Genomic DNA, 20,149 nt, shown 5'->3' with positions numbered 1-20,149 from the left:
GTAATATCTGAAATTATCGGTATCGTTTTTTTTATTATCAGTATCGTTTTTTTTGTGTGTTTTATTTTTTTTATTTTTTATTAAATCAACATAAAAAACACAAGATACACTTACAATTAGTGCACCAACCCAAAAAATCTCCCTCCCCCATTTAGCGTGGCGAAGTTGGTAGAGTGGCTGTGCCAGCAATCGGAGTGTTGCTGGTTACTGGGGTTCAATTCCCACCTTCTACCTTCCTAGTCACGTCCGTTGTGTCCTTGGGCAAGACACTTCACCCTTTGCCTCTGATGGCTGCTGGTTAGCGCCTTGCATGGCAGCTCCCGCCATCAGTGTGTGAATGTGTGTGTGAATGGGTAAATGTGGAAATACTGTCAAAGCGCTTTGAGTACCTTGAAGGTAGAAAAGCGCTATACAAGTATAACCCATTTATCATTTATTTATTTATCACACAAAAGGGTTGTTTCTTTCTGTTACTAATATTCTGGTTCCTACATTATATATCAATATATATCAATACAGTCTGCAAAGGATACAGTCCGTAAGCACACATGATTGTGCGTGCTGCTGGTCCACTAATAGTACTAACCTTTAACAGTTAATTTTACTCATTTTCATTCATTACTAGTTTCTATGTAACTGTTTTTATTTTGTTCTACTTTCTTTTTTATTCAAGAAAAATGGTTTTAATTTATTTATCTTATTTTATTAATTAAAAAAAAAAAAGGACCTTATCTTCACCATACTTGGTTGTCCAAATTAGGCATAATAATGTGTTAATTCCACGACTGTATATATCGGTATCGGTTGATATCGGTATCGGTAATTAAGAGTTGGACAATATCGGATATCGGCAAAAAAGCCATTATCGGACATCCCTACTTAGAATATGTTCCCCTAGTGTACAAATAACTCTAAATTAAGTATTTGTTACTTAGAATAGGTTCCACATACTAAAGTGTTACCAAAAACATATAACTTTTTTTTTAATTTGAAAAAAAACATTTTATTTTTCACTAAAGAAGGGTTCGGTGAATGTGCATATGAAACTGGTGGGGTTCGGTACCTCCAACAAGGTTAAGAACCACTGCGCTAGACGAAGCTGAGCTGTTTATGGTTGACAGCTATGAACACCGATCATTACACTCTTACAAAACCGGGGTCCTTGGTTGGGTGGGGCCCACAGGCTTCACTTTGGACATGATAAAGAGGAGCATGAGGGCACAGTACATGAAAAACGGGCGTGAGTGAGAAGATGGAGGATGATGGGGTGTATGAGGACGGACATGAGGAGACGGATGAGAGAGAGAAGTGCACCGTTGTGAGGAGAACTCCTCAGTGAAGCGATGCATTCCATGTTTCCTTTTAATTATTCATACTGCCGTGCTGATGCGCTCGCCAGGAAAATACGAATACAAGCCCGAGAAACGTGGCTGTTCTTTTTTTATTATCACAAATGACAACGTCCAAATGTCGCCAAAGGTTGTGAAAAAGAAGAAGAGTGATGCTTCGGCGTGAAGACAAACGTTGCTAGTTAGCAGCGAGCGTCATCACTCCTGAAGGAAGACACAGAAGAAAACAAAGAGCAAGCGGCCCTTTAACTCGGCAATAAAGCAGCAGAGAATGTCCTCAGGAGAGGCCGCTAACAACGGACCACAGAGACTTGGGATGCGCAGTCACGCCGCTGTCTACTCTTTTTCCGTTTTTTTATTTATTTATATATTTAGCTTGACTCTGTGGCGAGATTGTGTTCCAAGTTTCTACAGGTCCCGTTTAATAGCCTCTCTGGAGATTTCTGCCACTGCTTCCAATCCCTCGAGCGTTCCTGTAAACAACCGTTCTCTTAAAAAAAAAAAAAGGGATGAAAGCACGTCATTATCTGGTTTATTGCCAAAACCAATCAAAGTGAGCTTTTTCGAGTGTCTGGCACATCCATTGTGCTGACAGTTTATTTTAATTGTCTCTCTAAGTGACATAAAGGTAGGTTCCCGCTCTCTTTATGCATTCATCTGCTGGTAAGGCCCCAAAATATTCCTCTCGTTCTTCCTCAGCCTTCTTTGTCATTTTCCGAGGACAGCTTTATGATGGTGACGTTGTTGCCAAACGCCGGAAATGTGTCCCGTGAAAAACCGTCCGACCGAAACGGTCTAATAACTAAAGTCCCAAGACCGAAACGGTCTAATAACTAAAGTCCCTTGGGTGAATAATGTAAACTCACTACGCCGGTATGTTTTAGCGCTTTCATGGCGAGTTTACTGACAGATATAAGTGAGAACTTTACACTACTTTATATTAGAAATGGCAACAGCGGAGGATGAATAATACACACAATAATCACATAAGAAAAAGCTTATCGACTCGCGGACGCGCGCACATTTTCAGGATTTATGCAGATCCCAAATACAGATCAGCAGGTACCAGAAGGTAAGAAAAGTTGCTTTCGCATGATATTGCGAAACAAAACGCCAGATAATATGTCTTACCTTATACGCACACCATAAAAATACTCATGCGTTGAAGCACGAATATCCATCAAGCGGTGCGGCTTCATAGCTTACCAAAGTCGTACTAAAACGTTTTGATAGATTTTTGAGTGCCGTGTGTAATGTTCTATATTTTCAATGGAACATATAACATGTTGGTGTTGTTTACTTGAGTCATATTGCCATCATCGTGCAGCCTACACTTATCTCTTATGTTTACTGGTGTAATGATAAGTAGTCACACTTATCATTACACCATGTACCAAATAAAATAGCTTCGAGGTTGGTAAGCTCAACCAAACTTGTTCCTTACATTAGGCGCACCGGGTTATACGGCGCACTGTCAAGTTTTTAGTAAAAAAAGTAGTTTAAGTGTCTTTATTCATTCATCTACTGGTAAGGCCCAAAAATATTCTTCTCGTTCTTCCTCAGCCTTCTTTGTCATTTTCCGAGGAGAGCTTTATGATGGTGACGTTGTTGCCAAACGCCGGAAATGTGTCCTGTGAAAAACCCTCCGACCGAAACTGTCTAATAACTAAAGTCCCTTGGGTGAATAATGTAAACTCACTACACCGGTATGTTTTAGCGCTTTCATGGTGAGTTTACTGACAGATATAAGTAAGAACTTCACACTACTTTATATTAGAAATGGCAACAGCGGAAGATGAATAATACACACAATAATCACATAAGAAAAAGCTTATCGACTCGCGGACGCGCGCAAATTTTCAGGATTTATGCAGATCCCAAATACAGATCAGCAGGTACCAGAAGGTAAGAAAAGTTGGTTTTGCATAATATTGCGAAACAAAACGCCAGATAATATGTCTTACCTTATACACACACCATAATAATACTCGTGCGTTGAAGCACATCACAATCCATCAAGCGGTGCGTACTAAAACATTTTGATAGATTTTTGAGCGCCGTGTGTAATGTTCTATATTTTCAATGGAACATATAACATTTTGGTGTTGTTTACTTGAGTCATATTGCCATCATCGTGCAGCCTACACTTATCTCTTATGTTTGACTGCCATCTAGTAGTCACACTTATCATTACACCATGTACCTAATAAAATAGCTTCGAGGTGGGTAAGCTCAACCAAACTTGTTCCTTACATTAGGAACACCGGGTTATAAGGCGCACTGTCGAGTTTTTCATAAAAAAAGTAGTTTAAGTGCGTCTTTATTCATTCATCTACTGGTAAGGCCCCAAAATATTCCTCTCGTTCTTCCTCAGCCTTCTTTGTCATTTTCCGAGGAGAGCTTTATGATGGTGACGTTGTTGCCAAACGCCGGAAATGTGTCCTGTGAAAAACCCTCCGACCGAAACTGTCTAATAACTAAAGTCCCTTGGGTGAATAATGTAAACTCACTACGCCGGTATGTTTTAGCGCTTTCATGGCGAGTTTACTGACAGATATAAGTAAGAACTTTACACTACTTTATATTAGAAATGGCAACAGCAGAGGATGAATAATACACACAATAATCACATAACAAAAAGCTTATCGACTCGCGGACGCGCGCACATTTTCAGGATTTATGCAGATCCCAAATACAGATCAGCAGGTACCAGAAGGTAAGAAAAGTTGCTTTTGCATAATATTGCGAAACAAAACGCCAGATAATATGTTTACCTTATACACACACCATAAAAATACTTGTGCGTTGAAGCACGAGTATCCATCAAGCGGTGCAGCTTCATAGCTTACCAAAGTCGTACTAAAAAATGTTGATAGATTTTTGAGCGCCGTGTGTAATGTTCTATATTTTTAATGGAACATATAACATGTTGGTGTTGTTTACTAGAGTCATATTGCCATCATCGTGCAGCCTACACTTATCTCTTATGTTTGACTGCCATCACATCATTACACCATGTACCAAATAAAATTGCTTCGAGGTTGGTAAGCTCAAACAAACTTGTTCCTTACATTAGGCGCACCGGGTTATAAGGCGCACTGTCGAGTTTTGAGGGGAAAAAAAGTATTTTAAGTGCGCCTTTATTCATTCATCTGCTGGTAAGGCCCCAAAATATTCCTCTCATTCTTCCTCAGCCTTCTTTGTCATTTTCCGAGGAGAGCTTTATGATGGTGACGTTGTTGCCAGGTCAACCGACTTCACCCCGGCCCCTCTAAAGTGGCCCACTTAGCAGCAGGAGAAATAAGTGTCCCTTCATTATTTTATGTCATTGACACTCGTGTCAGTGTCCCACTCAGTCCACAAAGACTGCGCTCTTTGTCATTATGCAAATACGATTCCATTAGCGTAATGGTCTGCCATGATGAACAATGAACGGCCACGGGATGTTCAATGCCTGTTTTGTTTTGCTGAAGGAGCTCATGTGGGAGTAAAGACCGAATGTGTTCCCCCTCAGGTGACACCCTCCTCCAAGATCGTGGGGGACTTGGCCCAGTTCATGGTCCAGAACGACCTGAGCCGGGCCGAGGTGGAGGAGAGGGCCGACGAGCTGTCCTTCCCGCTGTCGGTTGTGGAGTTCCTGCAGGGCTATATCGGGATACCACATGGAGGATTCCCAGAACCTTTCAGATCCAAGGTAGCACAGACACACCATTTGATCGTCATTGCTATTTTTCTTATTGATCTTACTCTCTGTTCTTCATACTGGAAGTAAACAAACTTTAAATAGAAGAAAAACCCATTGTCAACATGTAAAAGATATAGTGTGATTGAATTATCTGTAATAGATATGGATTTATTACATCCCGCTTCTTCCTTTTCCTTTTCTTGCATGTTGACTTGTACAAATTGAATCATGTGATGTTCCTTTAAAGGGCCCGTTTAATGCTGACAACACTTAATTTATAGTTCTGGACCTAAAAATGATGCCTGCGGCTAAAATTCCCCCCTAATTAGATACGGTAGTGATTTTAAGCTTGTTTTCGAAAAACGTTTACCTTTTAACAAGTTTTTGCTTAATTTCAGCACCAAAATGTGGACGGGCCTGCATCTGCATGTTCATTTCATATTGTGTAGTCAAACGTACAGCCCGCAGACAGGTTATTATCCGGCCCGCAGGCAGAGTTTGCTAAGTATAATAGATAAATGAGCCGAAAATTTTCAATGAAAGAAACTGCTGTTCTAAATGTGTCCACTGGTTGTCGCAATAGCAATTCTTTGTATCTTTATAGATGATGCTACATATGTAAAAAAAATAAAAATAAATAAACCACATGATGTTAGTGCACCAGTCGAAGAAAATGAGCAGATTACATAAATAACATCCTGTAATTTGATTTTGATATTATTTTTTTAATCTTGATAGATTGAAAATTAACACCAATGAGTTGACTGATGAACATTATCACATAATTTATTCAGAAAGTATAAATAACGACAAATAAAGATAGAATACTATAAACCGCAACACGTAAATGTAAAAAAAACCCAACAACATTATGATTTGTACATTTTTAGAATGTGCTTGTTTTATTTTTAAACAAAGAAAACAATCTGAAGGTGTCTTTATTTATAAGTTATTGTGCTGTGATTTTACCAGTCCGGCCCACTTAGGAGTAGATTTTTCTCCATGTGGCCCCCGATCTAAAATGAGTTTGACACCCCTGTGTTTTGTAATTGTAACTGGCTTCATTTGATAAGGACAAGTATGTTTCGTGATCACATGTTACGACAACATTTAAGACAAGGCTAATTCTCAATGTAAATGTTAAATGGGTTATACTTGTATAGCGCTGTTCTACCTTCAAGGTACTCAAAGCGCTTTGACACTATTTCCACATTCACCCATTCACACACACATTCACACACTGACGGCGGGAGCTGCCATGCAAGGCGCTAACCACGACCCATCAGGAGCAAGGGTGCAGTGTCTTGCTCAAGGACACAACGGACGTGACTAGGTTGGTAGAAGCTGGGGATTGAACCAGGAACCCTCTGGTTGCTGGCACGGCCACTCTCTCAACTGCGCCACGCCGTCCCTAGTTGGGCATTTACACACAACAAAAGAGTACAATTGAAAACAATTCGCAAACAATAAAACAGTGCAGAAAAACACAATACTTACAGTATTTTCCGGACCATAAGGTTTCCGATTACAAGGCGCACTGCTAATGAATGGTCTATTTTTTTATATTTTTGCATATATAGGGCGCATTAAAGGAGTCATATTATTATAAAAAAAATGTTTAAATGGAAAGCACTTCCTTGTGGTCTACATAACATGTAATGGTGGTTATTTGGTTAAAATGTTGCATAGATTATGTTTTACAGATCATCTTCAAGCCGCTTTCTGAGAGTCGTTTCCGGATGCGCAGTTTTGTGGGGGGTCTTATTTACGTGGCTCACCTTCAGCAGCGTCTTCTCCCCGTCATCTTTGTTGTAGCGGTGTAGCGTGCAAGGCCGGGAGTGGAAGAAGTGTCAAAAGATGGAGCTAACTGTTTTAATGACATTCACACTTTACTTAAATCAATAATGGAGCAGCATCTCCCCTTCCCCTGGAAATGTGTCCCGTGAAAATCCGTACGACGGGAACTCTCTAATAACTAAAGTTCCTTGGGTGAATAATGTAAACTCACTACACCGGTATGTTTTAGCGCTTTCATGGCGAGTTTACACTACTTTATATTAGAAATGGCAACAGCGGAGGATGAATGTCACATAACAAGAAGATAGAGAAAAAGAAGAAGCTTATCGACTCGCAGACACACGCATTTTTTCTGGATTTATGCAGATCCCAAATACAGATCAGCGGGTACCAGAATGTAAGAAAAGTTGCTTTTGCATAATATTGCCAAACAAAACACCAGATAATATGTACATATACACACTTACTCAGGCCTAGTGGTTAGAGTGAGTTCAAACCCCAGCCGAGTCATACCAAAGACTATAACAATGGGACCCATTACCTCCCTGCTTGGCACTCAGCATCAAGGGTTGGAATTGGGGGTTAAATCACCAAAAATGATTCCCGGGCGCGGCCACCGCTGCTGCTCACTGCTCCCCTCACCTCCCAGGGAGTGAACAAGGGGATGGGTCAAATGCAGAGGAGACATTTCACCACACTTAGTGTGTGTGTGACAATCATTGGTACTTTAACTTTAACTTTTTGATTTCTATTTTACTGTTTTAATTGGTTTTACCCTTTGAAATTGTTTTGTTTAATCATATTTATTTTTTATATAGGTTTTTTAATCATTTATTTTTTGTTTTTATTCAGTCATTGGTGAAGCATAATATTGTTTTTAATAGTGTTTTTAATATTGTTTTTAACATGGCTGTGCAGCACTTTGGAAACATTCTTGTTGTGTAAATGTGCTATATAAATAAAGTGAATTGGATTGGATTGGAACTTTAACATAATACTCGTATGTTGAAGCACAGCACAATCCATCAAGCGATGCGGCTTCATAGTTTACCAAAGTCATATTAAAACATTTTGATAGATTTTTGAGCGCCGTGTGTAATGTTCTATATTTTCAATGGAACATATAAAATGTTGGTGTTGTTTACTTGAGTCATATTGCCATCATAGTGCAGCCTCCACTTATCTCTTCTGTTTGACTGCCATCTACACTTATCATTACACCATGTACCACATAAAATAGCTTTGAGGTCGATAAGCTCAACCAAACGTATTCCTTACATTAGGTGCACCGGGTTATAAGACGCTTTGTCGAGTTTTGAGGGGGGAAGAAAGTCTTTTAAGTGTGCCTTAGAACCCGGAAAATACGGTACCACAATGAGATCAGAGATGGTCACATGTCTGACCTCTCATTAAGAAGTCCTTAAGTTTGTGTTTGAAAAGAACCCAGTCTGTAGTAGATAAACAGTTCCATTCTTTCATGCATCTGTGGTAGCTTTTGTGTCTCCGTGGATGCGATGCTTTCACCAACGTCTTTTTGGCTTGGAGCAGACGCACCAGTGGCTACATTAGAGAGCCAAATAGATTTAATATCGTAAACACAGACGAATAGCTCTGCTTCATGACTGCAGCAGGAGACACATTTTCCGCAGAGCCGCTAGTATTCTGTTTTGCGACCTTTTCTACTGATGTTTTATTGCTGGAATTGTACCTTGAGTTGAATTGAATTGTGCTGAAAAAATGGATGCTTCATTCAACTTTAAGATAGCAGCTTTACAAACACACGGGGGCATGCAGGGTTTAAAAAATGCTAATAAAAATAATTCAAAATGTCATAATAACCTTAGGAAAATACCCATGACAGGCAGACACTAAAGATACGGAAACACAGTCTATGGCAGGGGTAGGGAACCTATGGCTCTAGAGCCAGAAGTGGCTCTTTTGATGACTGCATCTGGCTCTCAGATAAGTCTTAGCTGAGATTGCTTAACACGATAAGTAATGAATAATTCCGCTGGTAATCAGTGTTAAAAATAATGTTCAAAAATATAAAACATTCTCTTGGATTTTAATCCATCCATCCATTTTCTACCGCACTTGTTCAAGAAGTCGCATTAATGGTAAGAAGTATTTTATTTATTATTGGTTAGCTTCAGAATAACAATGTTATTAAAAAGAATAAGAGACTTGTTATACTCTAAAAATGTTGGTCTTACTTAAAAATACACGCATTTAGTTATATTCAGTGTTAAAAAATATTATATGGCTCTCACGGAAATACATTTTAAAATATTTGGCTTTCATGGCTCTCTCCGCCAAAAAGGTTCCCCGACCCCTGGTCTATGGTGTCTGTAATATTATATTATCATATTAATTAGGGGTGTCTAAAAAAATGTAATTTGGAATGAGTGGCGATTCTTATTTGTAACAATTCTTTATCAATGAAAAAAATTAAATAATCAAATTTTAAAATGTCTAAAAATCTGTCTTTGCTGTTGAGATGTACTTTAGAAATGATAAGTGTTAGATACTTCTCTTGTTGCCTTATTTATATTTGACCTTATTAAATGTCTAAATATGATTTATTTTTAAACAAAACCAGTTTTCTTTTAAGTAATATAGAAATGTATCAGAGCTGTTCATTTATTTTATGGAGGAATGTAGTTAATCATAGAACTGGCACCCAATGTTATTAAACAGTATTGACTTTGAATCGAGAATTGCTTTGAATCAAGAATCGAATCGACTCATGTGGGGATCAAAGATTCACAGTCCTAATATTGTTTATATTAATGTTTAGCTCAAAATGTTAACCATATCAGTTTTGAGGTAATCGTGGACCAGTGCGAAAAAAATATGCAATGAAGTGATCAAAATATTAGTTTCATGTGCCTTTATCCACATGTGAGGTAATAGACTCGACTTCTGTAGATGACCAGGAGGGGGCAGACTATCCAGTCGTGCGATGGAAAAGGGGCGTTCCAAGTCCAGTTAGTTACCTACTGAATACTCAAAATCTACCGTATTTTCCAGACAATAAGGCGCACTTAAAATCTTTTTTTTTCTTCTCAAAACTCGACAGTGCGCCTTATATTTCAGTGCGCCTAATGTAGGTAATAATTCTGGTTAGGCTTACCAACCTCAAAGCTATTTTATTTGGTACATGGTGTAGTGATAAGTGTGACCAGTAGATGGCAGTCAAACATAAGAGATAAGTGTAGACGGCACTATGAATGCAATATGATTCAAGTAAACAACACTAACATTTTAAATGTTCCATTGAAAATATAGAACATTACACACGGCGCTCAAAAATCTATCAAAATGTTTTAGTACGACTTTGTAAGCTATGAAGCTGCAACTCTTGATGTGCTTCAACATACGAGTATTATTATGGTGTGTGTTAGGTAAGACATATTATCTGGCGTTTTGTTTCGACATTATTAAGCAAAAGCAACTTTTCCTACCTTCTGGTACCTGCTGATTTGTATTTGGGATCTGCATAAATCCTGAAAAATAAGGAGCGATAAGCTTCTTCTTTTTCTATATCTTCTTGTTATGTGACATTCATCCTCCGCTGTTGCCATTTTTAATATTAAGTAGTGTAAAGTTCTTACTTATATCTGTCAGTAAACTCGCCATGAAAGCACTAAAACCTACCGGTGTAGTGAGTTTACATTATTCACCCAAGGAACTTTAGTTATTAGAGAGTTCTGATCGTCCGTTTTTTCACCGGACACATTTCCGGCCTACGTATTGATTTAAGTTAAGTCTGAATGTCATTAAAACAGTTAGCTCCATCTTTTGACACTTCTTCCACTCCCGTCCTTGCATGCTACACCGCTACAACAAAGATGACGGGGAGAAGACGCTGCCGAAGGTGAGCCACGTAAATAAGACCACCCACAAAACGGCGCATCTTGAAGAGACTGTCAGAAAGCGGCTTGAAGATGATCTGTAAAACATAATCCATGCAACATTTTGACCAAAGAACCACCATTACATGTTATGTAGACCACAATGAAATGTTTCCTTTTTTAGAAAAAATAAATAATGATATGACTCCTTTAATGCGCCTTATAATCTGGTGCGCCTTATATATGAAAAAAGTTTTTTTTTTTTTTTTTTAAATAGACCATTCATCGGCAGTGCGCCTTATAATCCGGTGCGCCCTATGGTCCGGAAAATACGGTAATAGATATTATGGGAAATGACTGCCACATTCATTTTAAGGGACAGAAGTAGATAAAGAGAACACGTTAGTGACAATTATGTCTTCTGGACCAGTGGTTCTTAACCTTGTTGGAGGTACCGAACCCCACCGGCTTCATATGCGCATTCACCGAACCCTTCTTTAGTGAAAAATAAAATGTTTGTTTTTTTTTCAAATTCAAGACAAAGTTATATGTTTTTGGTAACACGTTAGTATGGGGAACATATTCTAAGTAACAAAGACTTAATTTAGAGTTTTTCGGACACTAGGGGAACATATTGTAAGTAACAAAGACTTAATTTAGAGTTATTTGGTTAGGGCCAGGGTTAGAGGGTTAGGCTTATAATAAGGCCATGCCGAATAAGGCATTAATAAGTACTTAATAATGACTAGTTAAGAGCCAATATGTTACTAATTTGCATGTTAATAAGCAACTAATTAATGGTGAATATGTTCCCCATACTAAAGTGTTACCATGTTTTACTGGTGCACAAAATGAACCGTGCATGAACATCACCTTGTTCAAAGAACAAAACCAACACAGTGCATAAACTCACAACAAATTACACACCTGCAAATCAGTCTGACTTCGGCTGTTGCCGTATCCGTAATACGCAGATATTGAGAATTTTTTATTTACACGATGAGTCGGGTGTGTCTTGACCTCCGCCGAACCCTTGAGCCCGACTCACCGAACCCCTAGGGTTCGATCGAACCCAGGTTAAGAACCACTGTTCTGGACGCAATGTAGTAATGTAGTAACTTGTTGACATGTCTGAAACAAACACCACAACTCACTTTGGAGGTACAAATTCCAAGACAGAAGGAAAGCTCTCCTCAATTCTTAGTCAGCTTTCTGTCAATTGTTGCTATTATTTGGACCATCATTGGTGCGCCTTCATTGGGCAACTAAAACCCTTGACTTCACACCCCCCAAGCTTCAGTCTTGGTCAGTGTCCGAGTCACGCTGCTCTTAACTAGCAGCGTCGTCATTCCAACCACGTCATCCGATTTGCAAATTTGCATATCAGGGTTTGCTGTAGCAGGCGCAGCACGACAGGGCGGTATCGGCCTCCCCTGTGCGCTCGAGCTGTGGCCCGTTTGTGCACGCAAAGCACGGAACATGTCATGTTTCTTTAATGAAGCCTAAAATAGTTAGCGGGCGCTCATTCCATTCGTTGGATCACGCGCCATCATTCCACAGTCACGAGTACTTTTGGCCGGTGCGCTCGTCTTGCTGCGGTGTTGTCTTTCAGCATCACAGCGACACATACTGTAATTGGCAGCAAAAGAGCAAGTAGCACACGGGTTCATCTTGAATTGTTTAAACAACCTCCTGAGAACCTCCTAAATGAGGTTGCCATCTTCTTTACCATGTCAAACGTGCACACAAGTCATTGCACCATAGCCTTTTCTGTGTTTTAACCAGGGACCTGATTTCCTATAGGCTTGCGTGTACTAAAACACGTGCACATCTGATAGCACACGCAAAGCTGATCTACTGAACGTGTACAAAGTGGATTACGGAATAAGGCGTGCAATTCATTCTGCGTCTGTCTTCATTAATATGCAAAATATATGCTGATCATCAAAACGGCCACCGTACTGGTAGGAAAGGGTGCAAATGTAATTATTTGGCACGCGCAATGTGATTTATCAACACTCATCACCATTTTACAAACACAAGTTAGCGTTTAATTTAGCACGTGTGAGAAGGACAAGCAAACTGACAGTTCCACACACGTCGTGCGTGTGTCAGCACTTTAGACCAGGGATGTTAAACGTACGCCCCGAGGGCCGGATCAGGCCTGCGAACAGATTTAACCGGCCCTCGGGATGAGTTTGCTAAGTATAAAAATGTACCTGAAATTTTTGAATGAAAGAAACGGCTGTTCTAAATGTGTCGCAATAGCAATTTTTTGTATCTTTGTAGATGATGCTACATACACTACCGTTCAAAAGTTTGGGGTCACATTGAAATGTCCTTTTTTTTTAAGGAAAAGCACTGTACTTTTCAATGAAGATAACTTTAAACTAGTCTTAACTTTAAAGAAATACACTCTATACATTGCTAATGTGGTAAATGACTATTCTATCTGCAAATGTCTGGTTTTTGGTGCAATATCTACATAGGTGTACAGAGGCCCATTTCCAGCAACTATCACTCCAGTGTTCTAATGGTACAATGTGTTTGCTCTTTGGCTCAGAAGGCTAATTGATGATTAGAAAACCCTTGTGCAATCATGTTCACACATCTGAAAACAGTTTAGCTCGTTACAGAAGCTACAAAACTGACCTTCCTTTGAGCAGATTGAGTTTCTGGAGCATCACATTTGTGGGGTCAATTAAACGCTCAAAATGGCCAGAAAAAGAGAACTTTCATCTGAAACTCGACAGTCTATTCTTGTTCTTAGAAATGAAGGCTATTCCACAAAATTGTTTGGGTGACCCCAAACTTTTGAACGGTAGTGTATGTACAAAATAAACCACATGATGTTAGCACATTAGTCGAGGAAAATGATCAAACTACATAAATAACATAGTGTAATTTGATTCTGATCTAATTTTGATACTATTGAAAATTAACACCAATTAGTTGACCGATGAACATTATCACATAATTTATTCAGAAAATATAAATAACTACAAATAAAGTATATATAATATTAAGCGCAACAGGTAATCGTAAAAAACAACAACAACAACATTATGATTCGTACAATTTCAGAATGTGCTTGTTCTATTTTTAAACAAAGAAAACAATTCGAAGTTGTCTTTATTTTTAAATGATCGTGCCGTGATTTTACCAGTCCGGCCCACTTGGGAGTAGATTTTTCTCCATGTGGCCCCCGATCTAAAATGAGTTTGACACCCCTGCTTTTAATTGTATAATGGCTAGGGGACTTCAGTGGGTGATTAAAACAAACTCCATTGATGCTTTTTGGTGTCTTTTTGTTTTTTTAATGACATTAGTTTTTATCACATGGAATCATTTCTTATATGAAAAAAACGTAGTCAAGTGTGCATTTTTTTGCGTCTTGCTCCAATGAGTGCACATTCAGCAGAAAAACAAAATAAAAGTGGTGTCATTGTAGATGCACGACAGCACTGCTTCTAAAACACCCATAAAAAGTGGTAGATGTCTCCCGCATGTTTGAAAACATAGCAAAACACCACTGGTAGGAGCATGAAAACATGAATGTGCAGTAAGTGAGTGATACCCATTATAGTACACGCAAAATCTTCATTTAAAACACGCCCGCTAATAGTAAATGCTATTTTATAGATTGCACACGCTGTTTACCGTGTGGTGTTTGGATCTTAGTGAGTCAGGCCCCATATGTCGATGTACCTCGTCGTGTGTGTGGCTGAACAAAACCACTTGGTAAGAGGAGCTGTGCTGCTAGGTTGAGACCACATCATACAGTATTGTTATTGTTGTGTGCGTGCATGTTTAGGTTTTTGTTGACAATTGTGACTCAAATATTGCAAATGTTGAGCTTTCTCCGTCAGCCAAAGTCAAACAACAGGTTGAAGCTTTCATGCGGTCATGTGAAGTAGAGTGTGAAGGTTTTACCAGCACTTAACACATCAGGAAGTCTTCCAAATCCTTTGAGAATATTCCGAGTGACAAAGCTTGTCTCACCACTACATGAACCCTAACAATAAAAACACTTCTTGTTGTTGTTGTTTTTTTTTTATCACTTCTAGTTTCATTCCCACTCGTCTCTGTTTTTGTCCAGGTGCTGAAGAGCCTCCCTCGCATTGATGGCCGCCCGGGTGCCTCGCTGCCGCCGATGGACTTTGAGTCTTTGGAGGAGGAGCTGCGGGCGGCGCACGGCGAAGAAATCACCCCCGAGGACGTGATGTCGGCTGCCATGTACCCGAAAGTGTTCCAGGAATTCAAAGAGTTCACCTGTGAGTTAAAATGTCCAGTAGACGGCGACATCTAGATTCTGCCCGGGATTTTCCAGCTCTGTTGTTTTCAATTGCAACGTTACTGCGCCCTGAAATTGAAAAGGTCTTGCTGGGATAGAAATGGGTGCAATGTTTCAGCTTTCACTTGACAACATCGTACTCCATATTTGACAATACTTCTCCTTTATCTTCAGCTAACTTTGGCCCAGTGGACTGTCTCAACACCAGACTCTTCCTGGATGGACCAAAGATTGCCGAGGAGTTTGAGGTAACGCTGAAAATGTTGTATGTTTTGTTTTATGTAGAGTATATGTAGTATATGTAGAATATATTTATATTATTTATATATTATATGTATAATTTATTATTTATACAGTATATTATATGTATATTATTATATATATATTATATTATTTATTATTATTCTTGTCTATTGTGAGCGAACTGTGGTGCTGAATTTCCCCCAGGGATCAATAAGTACTTTCTATTCTATTCTATTCTATGATGGGTATGAAAAGGGGGCTCATGCAGAACAAAGGTTCCAAACTGAGGGCCTGCCTACAAGACAATTGAAGGATGCGAGGGGCCACTTTGATACACTTGTTGCATAACGTTGGTCAATATGTCCTAAGATATCTGAATAAAAGGGACATCATAACTTTGCCTACTCAGTGGCCTTGTGGTTAGAGTGTCCGCCCTGAGATAGATGGATAGATAGATAGATAGATAGATAGATAGATAGATAGATAGATAGTACTTTTTTGATTCGGTAGGTTGTGAGTTCAAACCCCGGCCGAGTCATACCAAAGACTATAAAAATGGGACCCACTACCTCCCTGCTTGGCACTCAGCATCAAGGGTTGGAATTGGGGGTTTAATCACCAAAAATGATTCCGGGGCGCGGCCACCGCTGCTGCTCACTGCTCCCCTCACCTCCCAGGGGGTGAACAAGGGGATGGGTCAAATGCAGTGTGTGTGACTATCATTGGTACTTTAACTTTTAACTTTAACTTTAACTTGTGTTACAGGTGATAAATTAAATTATAGTACTGTATTTTCCGGACCATAGGGCACACCGGGTTATAAGGCGCACTGCCGATGAATGGTCTATTTTTTAGCTTTTTTCATATATAAGATGCACCGGATTATAGGGCGCATTAAAGGAGTCATATCATTTTTTTTAATGTAAAACACTCCCTTGTGGTCTACATAACATGTAATGGTGGTTCTTTGGTCAAAATGTTGCATAGATCAGTGGTCCCCAACCACCGGGCCGCGGCCCAGTACCGGTCCGTGGATTGATTGGTACCGGGCCGCACAAGAAATAAAATTTTTTAAAAATAATATTTTTTTATTTTTTTTCATTAAATCAACATAAAAAACACAAGATACACTTACAATTAGTGCACCAACCCAAAAAACCTCCCTCCCCTCATTCACACTTATTCGCACAAAAGGGTTGTTTCTTTCTGTTATTAATATTTCTGGTTCCTACATTATATATCAATATACAGTAGATCAATACAGTCTGCAGGTATACAGTCCGTAAGCACACATGATTGTATTTTTTTATGACCAAAAAAAAACATACCCCCTCTTGGTCCGTGGGACAAATTTTCAAGCGTTGACCGGTCCGCAGTTACAAAAAGGTTGGGGACCACTGGCATAGATGATGTTTTAAAGATCATCTTCAAGACGCTTTCTGACAGTCGCTTCCGGATGCACAGTTTTGTGGGCGGTCTTATTTACGTGGCTCACCTTCGGCAGCGTCTTCTCCCCGTCATCTTTGTTGTAGCGGTGTAGCGTGCAAGGACGGGAGTGGAAGAAGTGTCAAAAGATGGAGCTAACTGTTTTAATGACATTCAGACTTTACTTCAATAAATAACGGAGCAGCATCTCCTAATCCGGAAACAACACCACCAGAAATGTGTCCCGTGAAAAAACGCCCGACCGGAACTCTCTAATAACTAAAGTTCCTTGGGTGAATAATGTAAACTCACTACACCGGTATGTTTCAGCGCTTTCATGGCGAGTTTACTGACAGATGTAAGTAAGAACTTTACACTACTTTATATTAGAAATGGCAACAGCGGAGGATGAATGTCACATAACAAGAAGATAGAGAAAAAGAAGAAGCTTATCGACTACGTTGTCGGCACAGACTTTAACAGGCGGACCCGCGCAATTTTTCAGGATTCATGCAGATCCCAAATACAGATAAGCAGGTACCAGAAGGTAAGAAAAGTTGCTTTTGCATAATATTGCGAAACAAAACGGCAGATAATATGTCTTACCTTATACACACACCATAATAATACTCGTATGTTGAAGTACAGTACAAGCCATCAAGCGGTGCGGCTTCATAGCTTACCAAAGTCTTGCTAAAACATTTTGACAGATTTTTGAGCGTCATGTGTAATGTTCTATATTTTCAATGGAACATTTATAATGTTGGTGTTGTTTACTTGAGACATACTGCAGTCTACACGTATCTCTTATGTTTGACTGCCATCTACTGGTCACACTTATCATTACACCATGTACTAAATAACAAGTTCAATCTCCATCCAACCATCCATTTTCTACCGCTTGTCCCTTTCGGGGTCGCTGGAGCCTATATCAATCAATCAATGTTTATTTATATAGCCCTAAATCACAAAAGTCTCAAAGGGCTGCACAAGCCACAACGACATCCTCGGCACAGAGCCCACACAAGGGACGTCGATGTGAATGACTATGAGAAACCTTGGAGGGGACCGCATATGTGGGTAACCCCCCCTCTAAGTACAGTCCCTAGTGGATCCACATAACAGTGAGAGTCCAGTCCATAGTGGGGCCAGCAGGAGACCATCTCGAGCGGAGACAGGTCAGTAGCGCAGAGACGTCTCCAACCGATGCACAGGCGAGCGATCCACCCCGGGTCCCAACTCTGGACAGCCAGCATCTCATCCATGGTCACCGGAACCGGAATAACCCGGCGAGGGGGCAAAGGAGAAAAGAAAACGGCAGATCAACTGGTCTAAAAAAGGGGGGTCTATTTAACCCTCCTATTGACCTCGATTTTTGCCTACACCATCGTTCCTCAGGGGTCACATAGACCCCAGAGATGTAAAGCTCTATAAGTTGTTGTGTGTGGGAGTAAGACACATGATCCAATTGACTTTTTTGTGCTCCCAAGTCTTCTGAACACAGAGAAGTCAACTCTGAGTCGATCTGACCATCATACACTGAATTATTGTTGTTTGAATACCGTTTGGTGTCAAATTTGACCGTTTTTTATTGATTTTTTGGCACACTACGCCCCCCCCCCCAGATAACCTCCCAGTGGTAAACCACTTATTTGTGCTCCTAGGTCCCCTGAACACAAAGAAACAAATTGTGAGTCAATCCAACCATCTTAGACCGAGTTATCGCAGTTTGAATACTGTTAGGCGGCCATCATTGAATGTGACCGAATTGTATTAATTGTATGGTGTTGTTGTTGTTGTTGTTTTTTGCCATTTAGATTGCACTTAGTCAGGCTTCTACCCTAAGACCAGCTATAGCTCTTAGGGTCATGGAAGCACGCAAACCCCCTGACCACGATAAGGTGGCAATCCTCCAGGGGGAAGTTTTTTATAACTTTTTTTTTTTTTCTTTTTTTTTTTCTTTTTTTTTTTTTTCAACAACAACAAATATCTGACCGTTGGCCATTTGGAGTGTCCATTTGAAAATAACAATATTCGTCTCACTCTCCAAGAAAGGGTCAAGCACAAACCCTCTGACCAGGATAAGGTGGCAATCCTCAATGGGGGAAGTTTTTTTATTACTCTTTATATTTTGTATTTTTTTTTTTTTTGTTTTGTTTTTTTTCAACAACAACAAATATCTGACCATTGGCCGGCCATTTGGAGTGTCCATATTTGAAGAAAAAAATAACAAGACAGTAGGCTATTTACCAAAAATATTGTCTTATTTCAAAAAAACTAAAATACTGTAAAAGTCTGCCACTCCTATTTTTTCACAGACTGCAAAAAGTAGCCTAGAGTCTACCTCTCTCAAGAAATGTAAAACAAATGAAAAATGGCAATATTCATCCCCCACTCTCCAAGAAAGGGTAAAGCACTACTGGGCACATGATCCACAACGGATGTGCTCCTTGCAGATGTATTTGCCACATCCCCCACATGTATTAGTTGTCTTGTTATCGTTCCTAGTGGAACAGATCTGGCACCTGCCTCGTTTTTGCCCTCTGGCCACTGGAGGATTGGAGGTGTGTGCCTCCCTCTGAACATCCTCCACTATCACCACAGCAGCCGCTGAGGCTCTTGGTAGGACAACTCTTCGTGCAATTTGGGGTTGCACCAGCGCGTACCCCAGCTGTTCCAGGAACAGCCTCCTCCGGTACAGCTTTTCGCTGTTCCAGCCTTCACTGATCTCCCTCCAAAGCACAAAAGCGTTGTAGGCACTCACATCGATGATGTTGAAGAATACAACAAGGGGCCATCGTGCAGTCATGCGTCGGCAGCTGTACGTGCCTGTGACTTTATCCAGGTTGTCAACACCACCCTTTGTGGCATTGTAGTCCAACACCATTTGTGGCTTCTTGTCCTCCCTGGTGCTGAGCTGGGCATCCTTGTGCATCGTACTCATGAGCACAACGTTCTTCCCTTTCTTGGGGCAATACGAAACAGCTGTGGCGTTCTCAGTGAAGGCAAACACTGAGGATGTAGCCTGTCTGTTCTTGATTGCAACAAGCTCAGAGGGAAGCTCTGGCTTGTTCTTGCGGACTGTCCCCAGCATGGTGACTTTCCGCTTTGCGAGTTCTTCACCAAGGGCATAGGAGGTGAAGAAGTTGTCGCACGTTATATTGTGCCCCTCCAGTCCCTCAGCCATGTCCAGGACAACCCTCATGCCCTGATTTTTTTCAGGTGCTTCCCCAGGGGCTTTGCCGGTGTAGACCTGCATATTCCAGGCATAGCTCGACTGGGCATCACATGCTGCCCATATTTTAATGCCGTATTTGGCTGGTTTACTCGGGATGTACTGTCTAAATGGACAGCGGCCACGAAACGCCACCAGACATTCATCCACAGTCACATGGGGGCCTGGGTTGTAAAGCAATGGCAGTTGCTGAACCCACTTGTCCCATACATCCCGGATAGCTGCCAGCTTGTCATGTTCTCTCCGGCCCTGTCTTTTCTCTCTGTC

General features: G+C 40.3%; 1 protein-coding gene across 1 annotated transcript in view; it reads left to right on the top strand.

The window, feature by feature from the left end:
• Positions 1-20,149, top strand: part of LOC133662242 (pyruvate carboxylase, mitochondrial-like) — a 687,704-nt gene that overhangs the window by 634,752 nt on the left and 32,803 nt on the right. Inside the window, exons 22-24 of the mRNA XM_062066065.1 lie at positions 4,864-5,043; positions 14,785-14,959; positions 15,154-15,227. Of these exons, the coding sequence (XP_061922049.1) occupies positions 4,864-5,043; positions 14,785-14,959; positions 15,154-15,227 (429 nt within the window). The remainder of the gene's footprint in view (positions 1-4,863; positions 5,044-14,784; positions 14,960-15,153; positions 15,228-20,149) is intronic.

Source organism: Entelurus aequoreus, linkage group LG12 (assembly GCF_033978785.1).
Source record: "Entelurus aequoreus isolate RoL-2023_Sb linkage group LG12, RoL_Eaeq_v1.1, whole genome shotgun sequence".
Taxonomy (NCBI): Eukaryota; Metazoa; Chordata; class Actinopteri; order Syngnathiformes; family Syngnathidae; genus Entelurus; species Entelurus aequoreus.
Note: the sequence above shows the minus strand (reverse complement) of the source record. Positions and strands in the feature narration are given on the sequence as shown.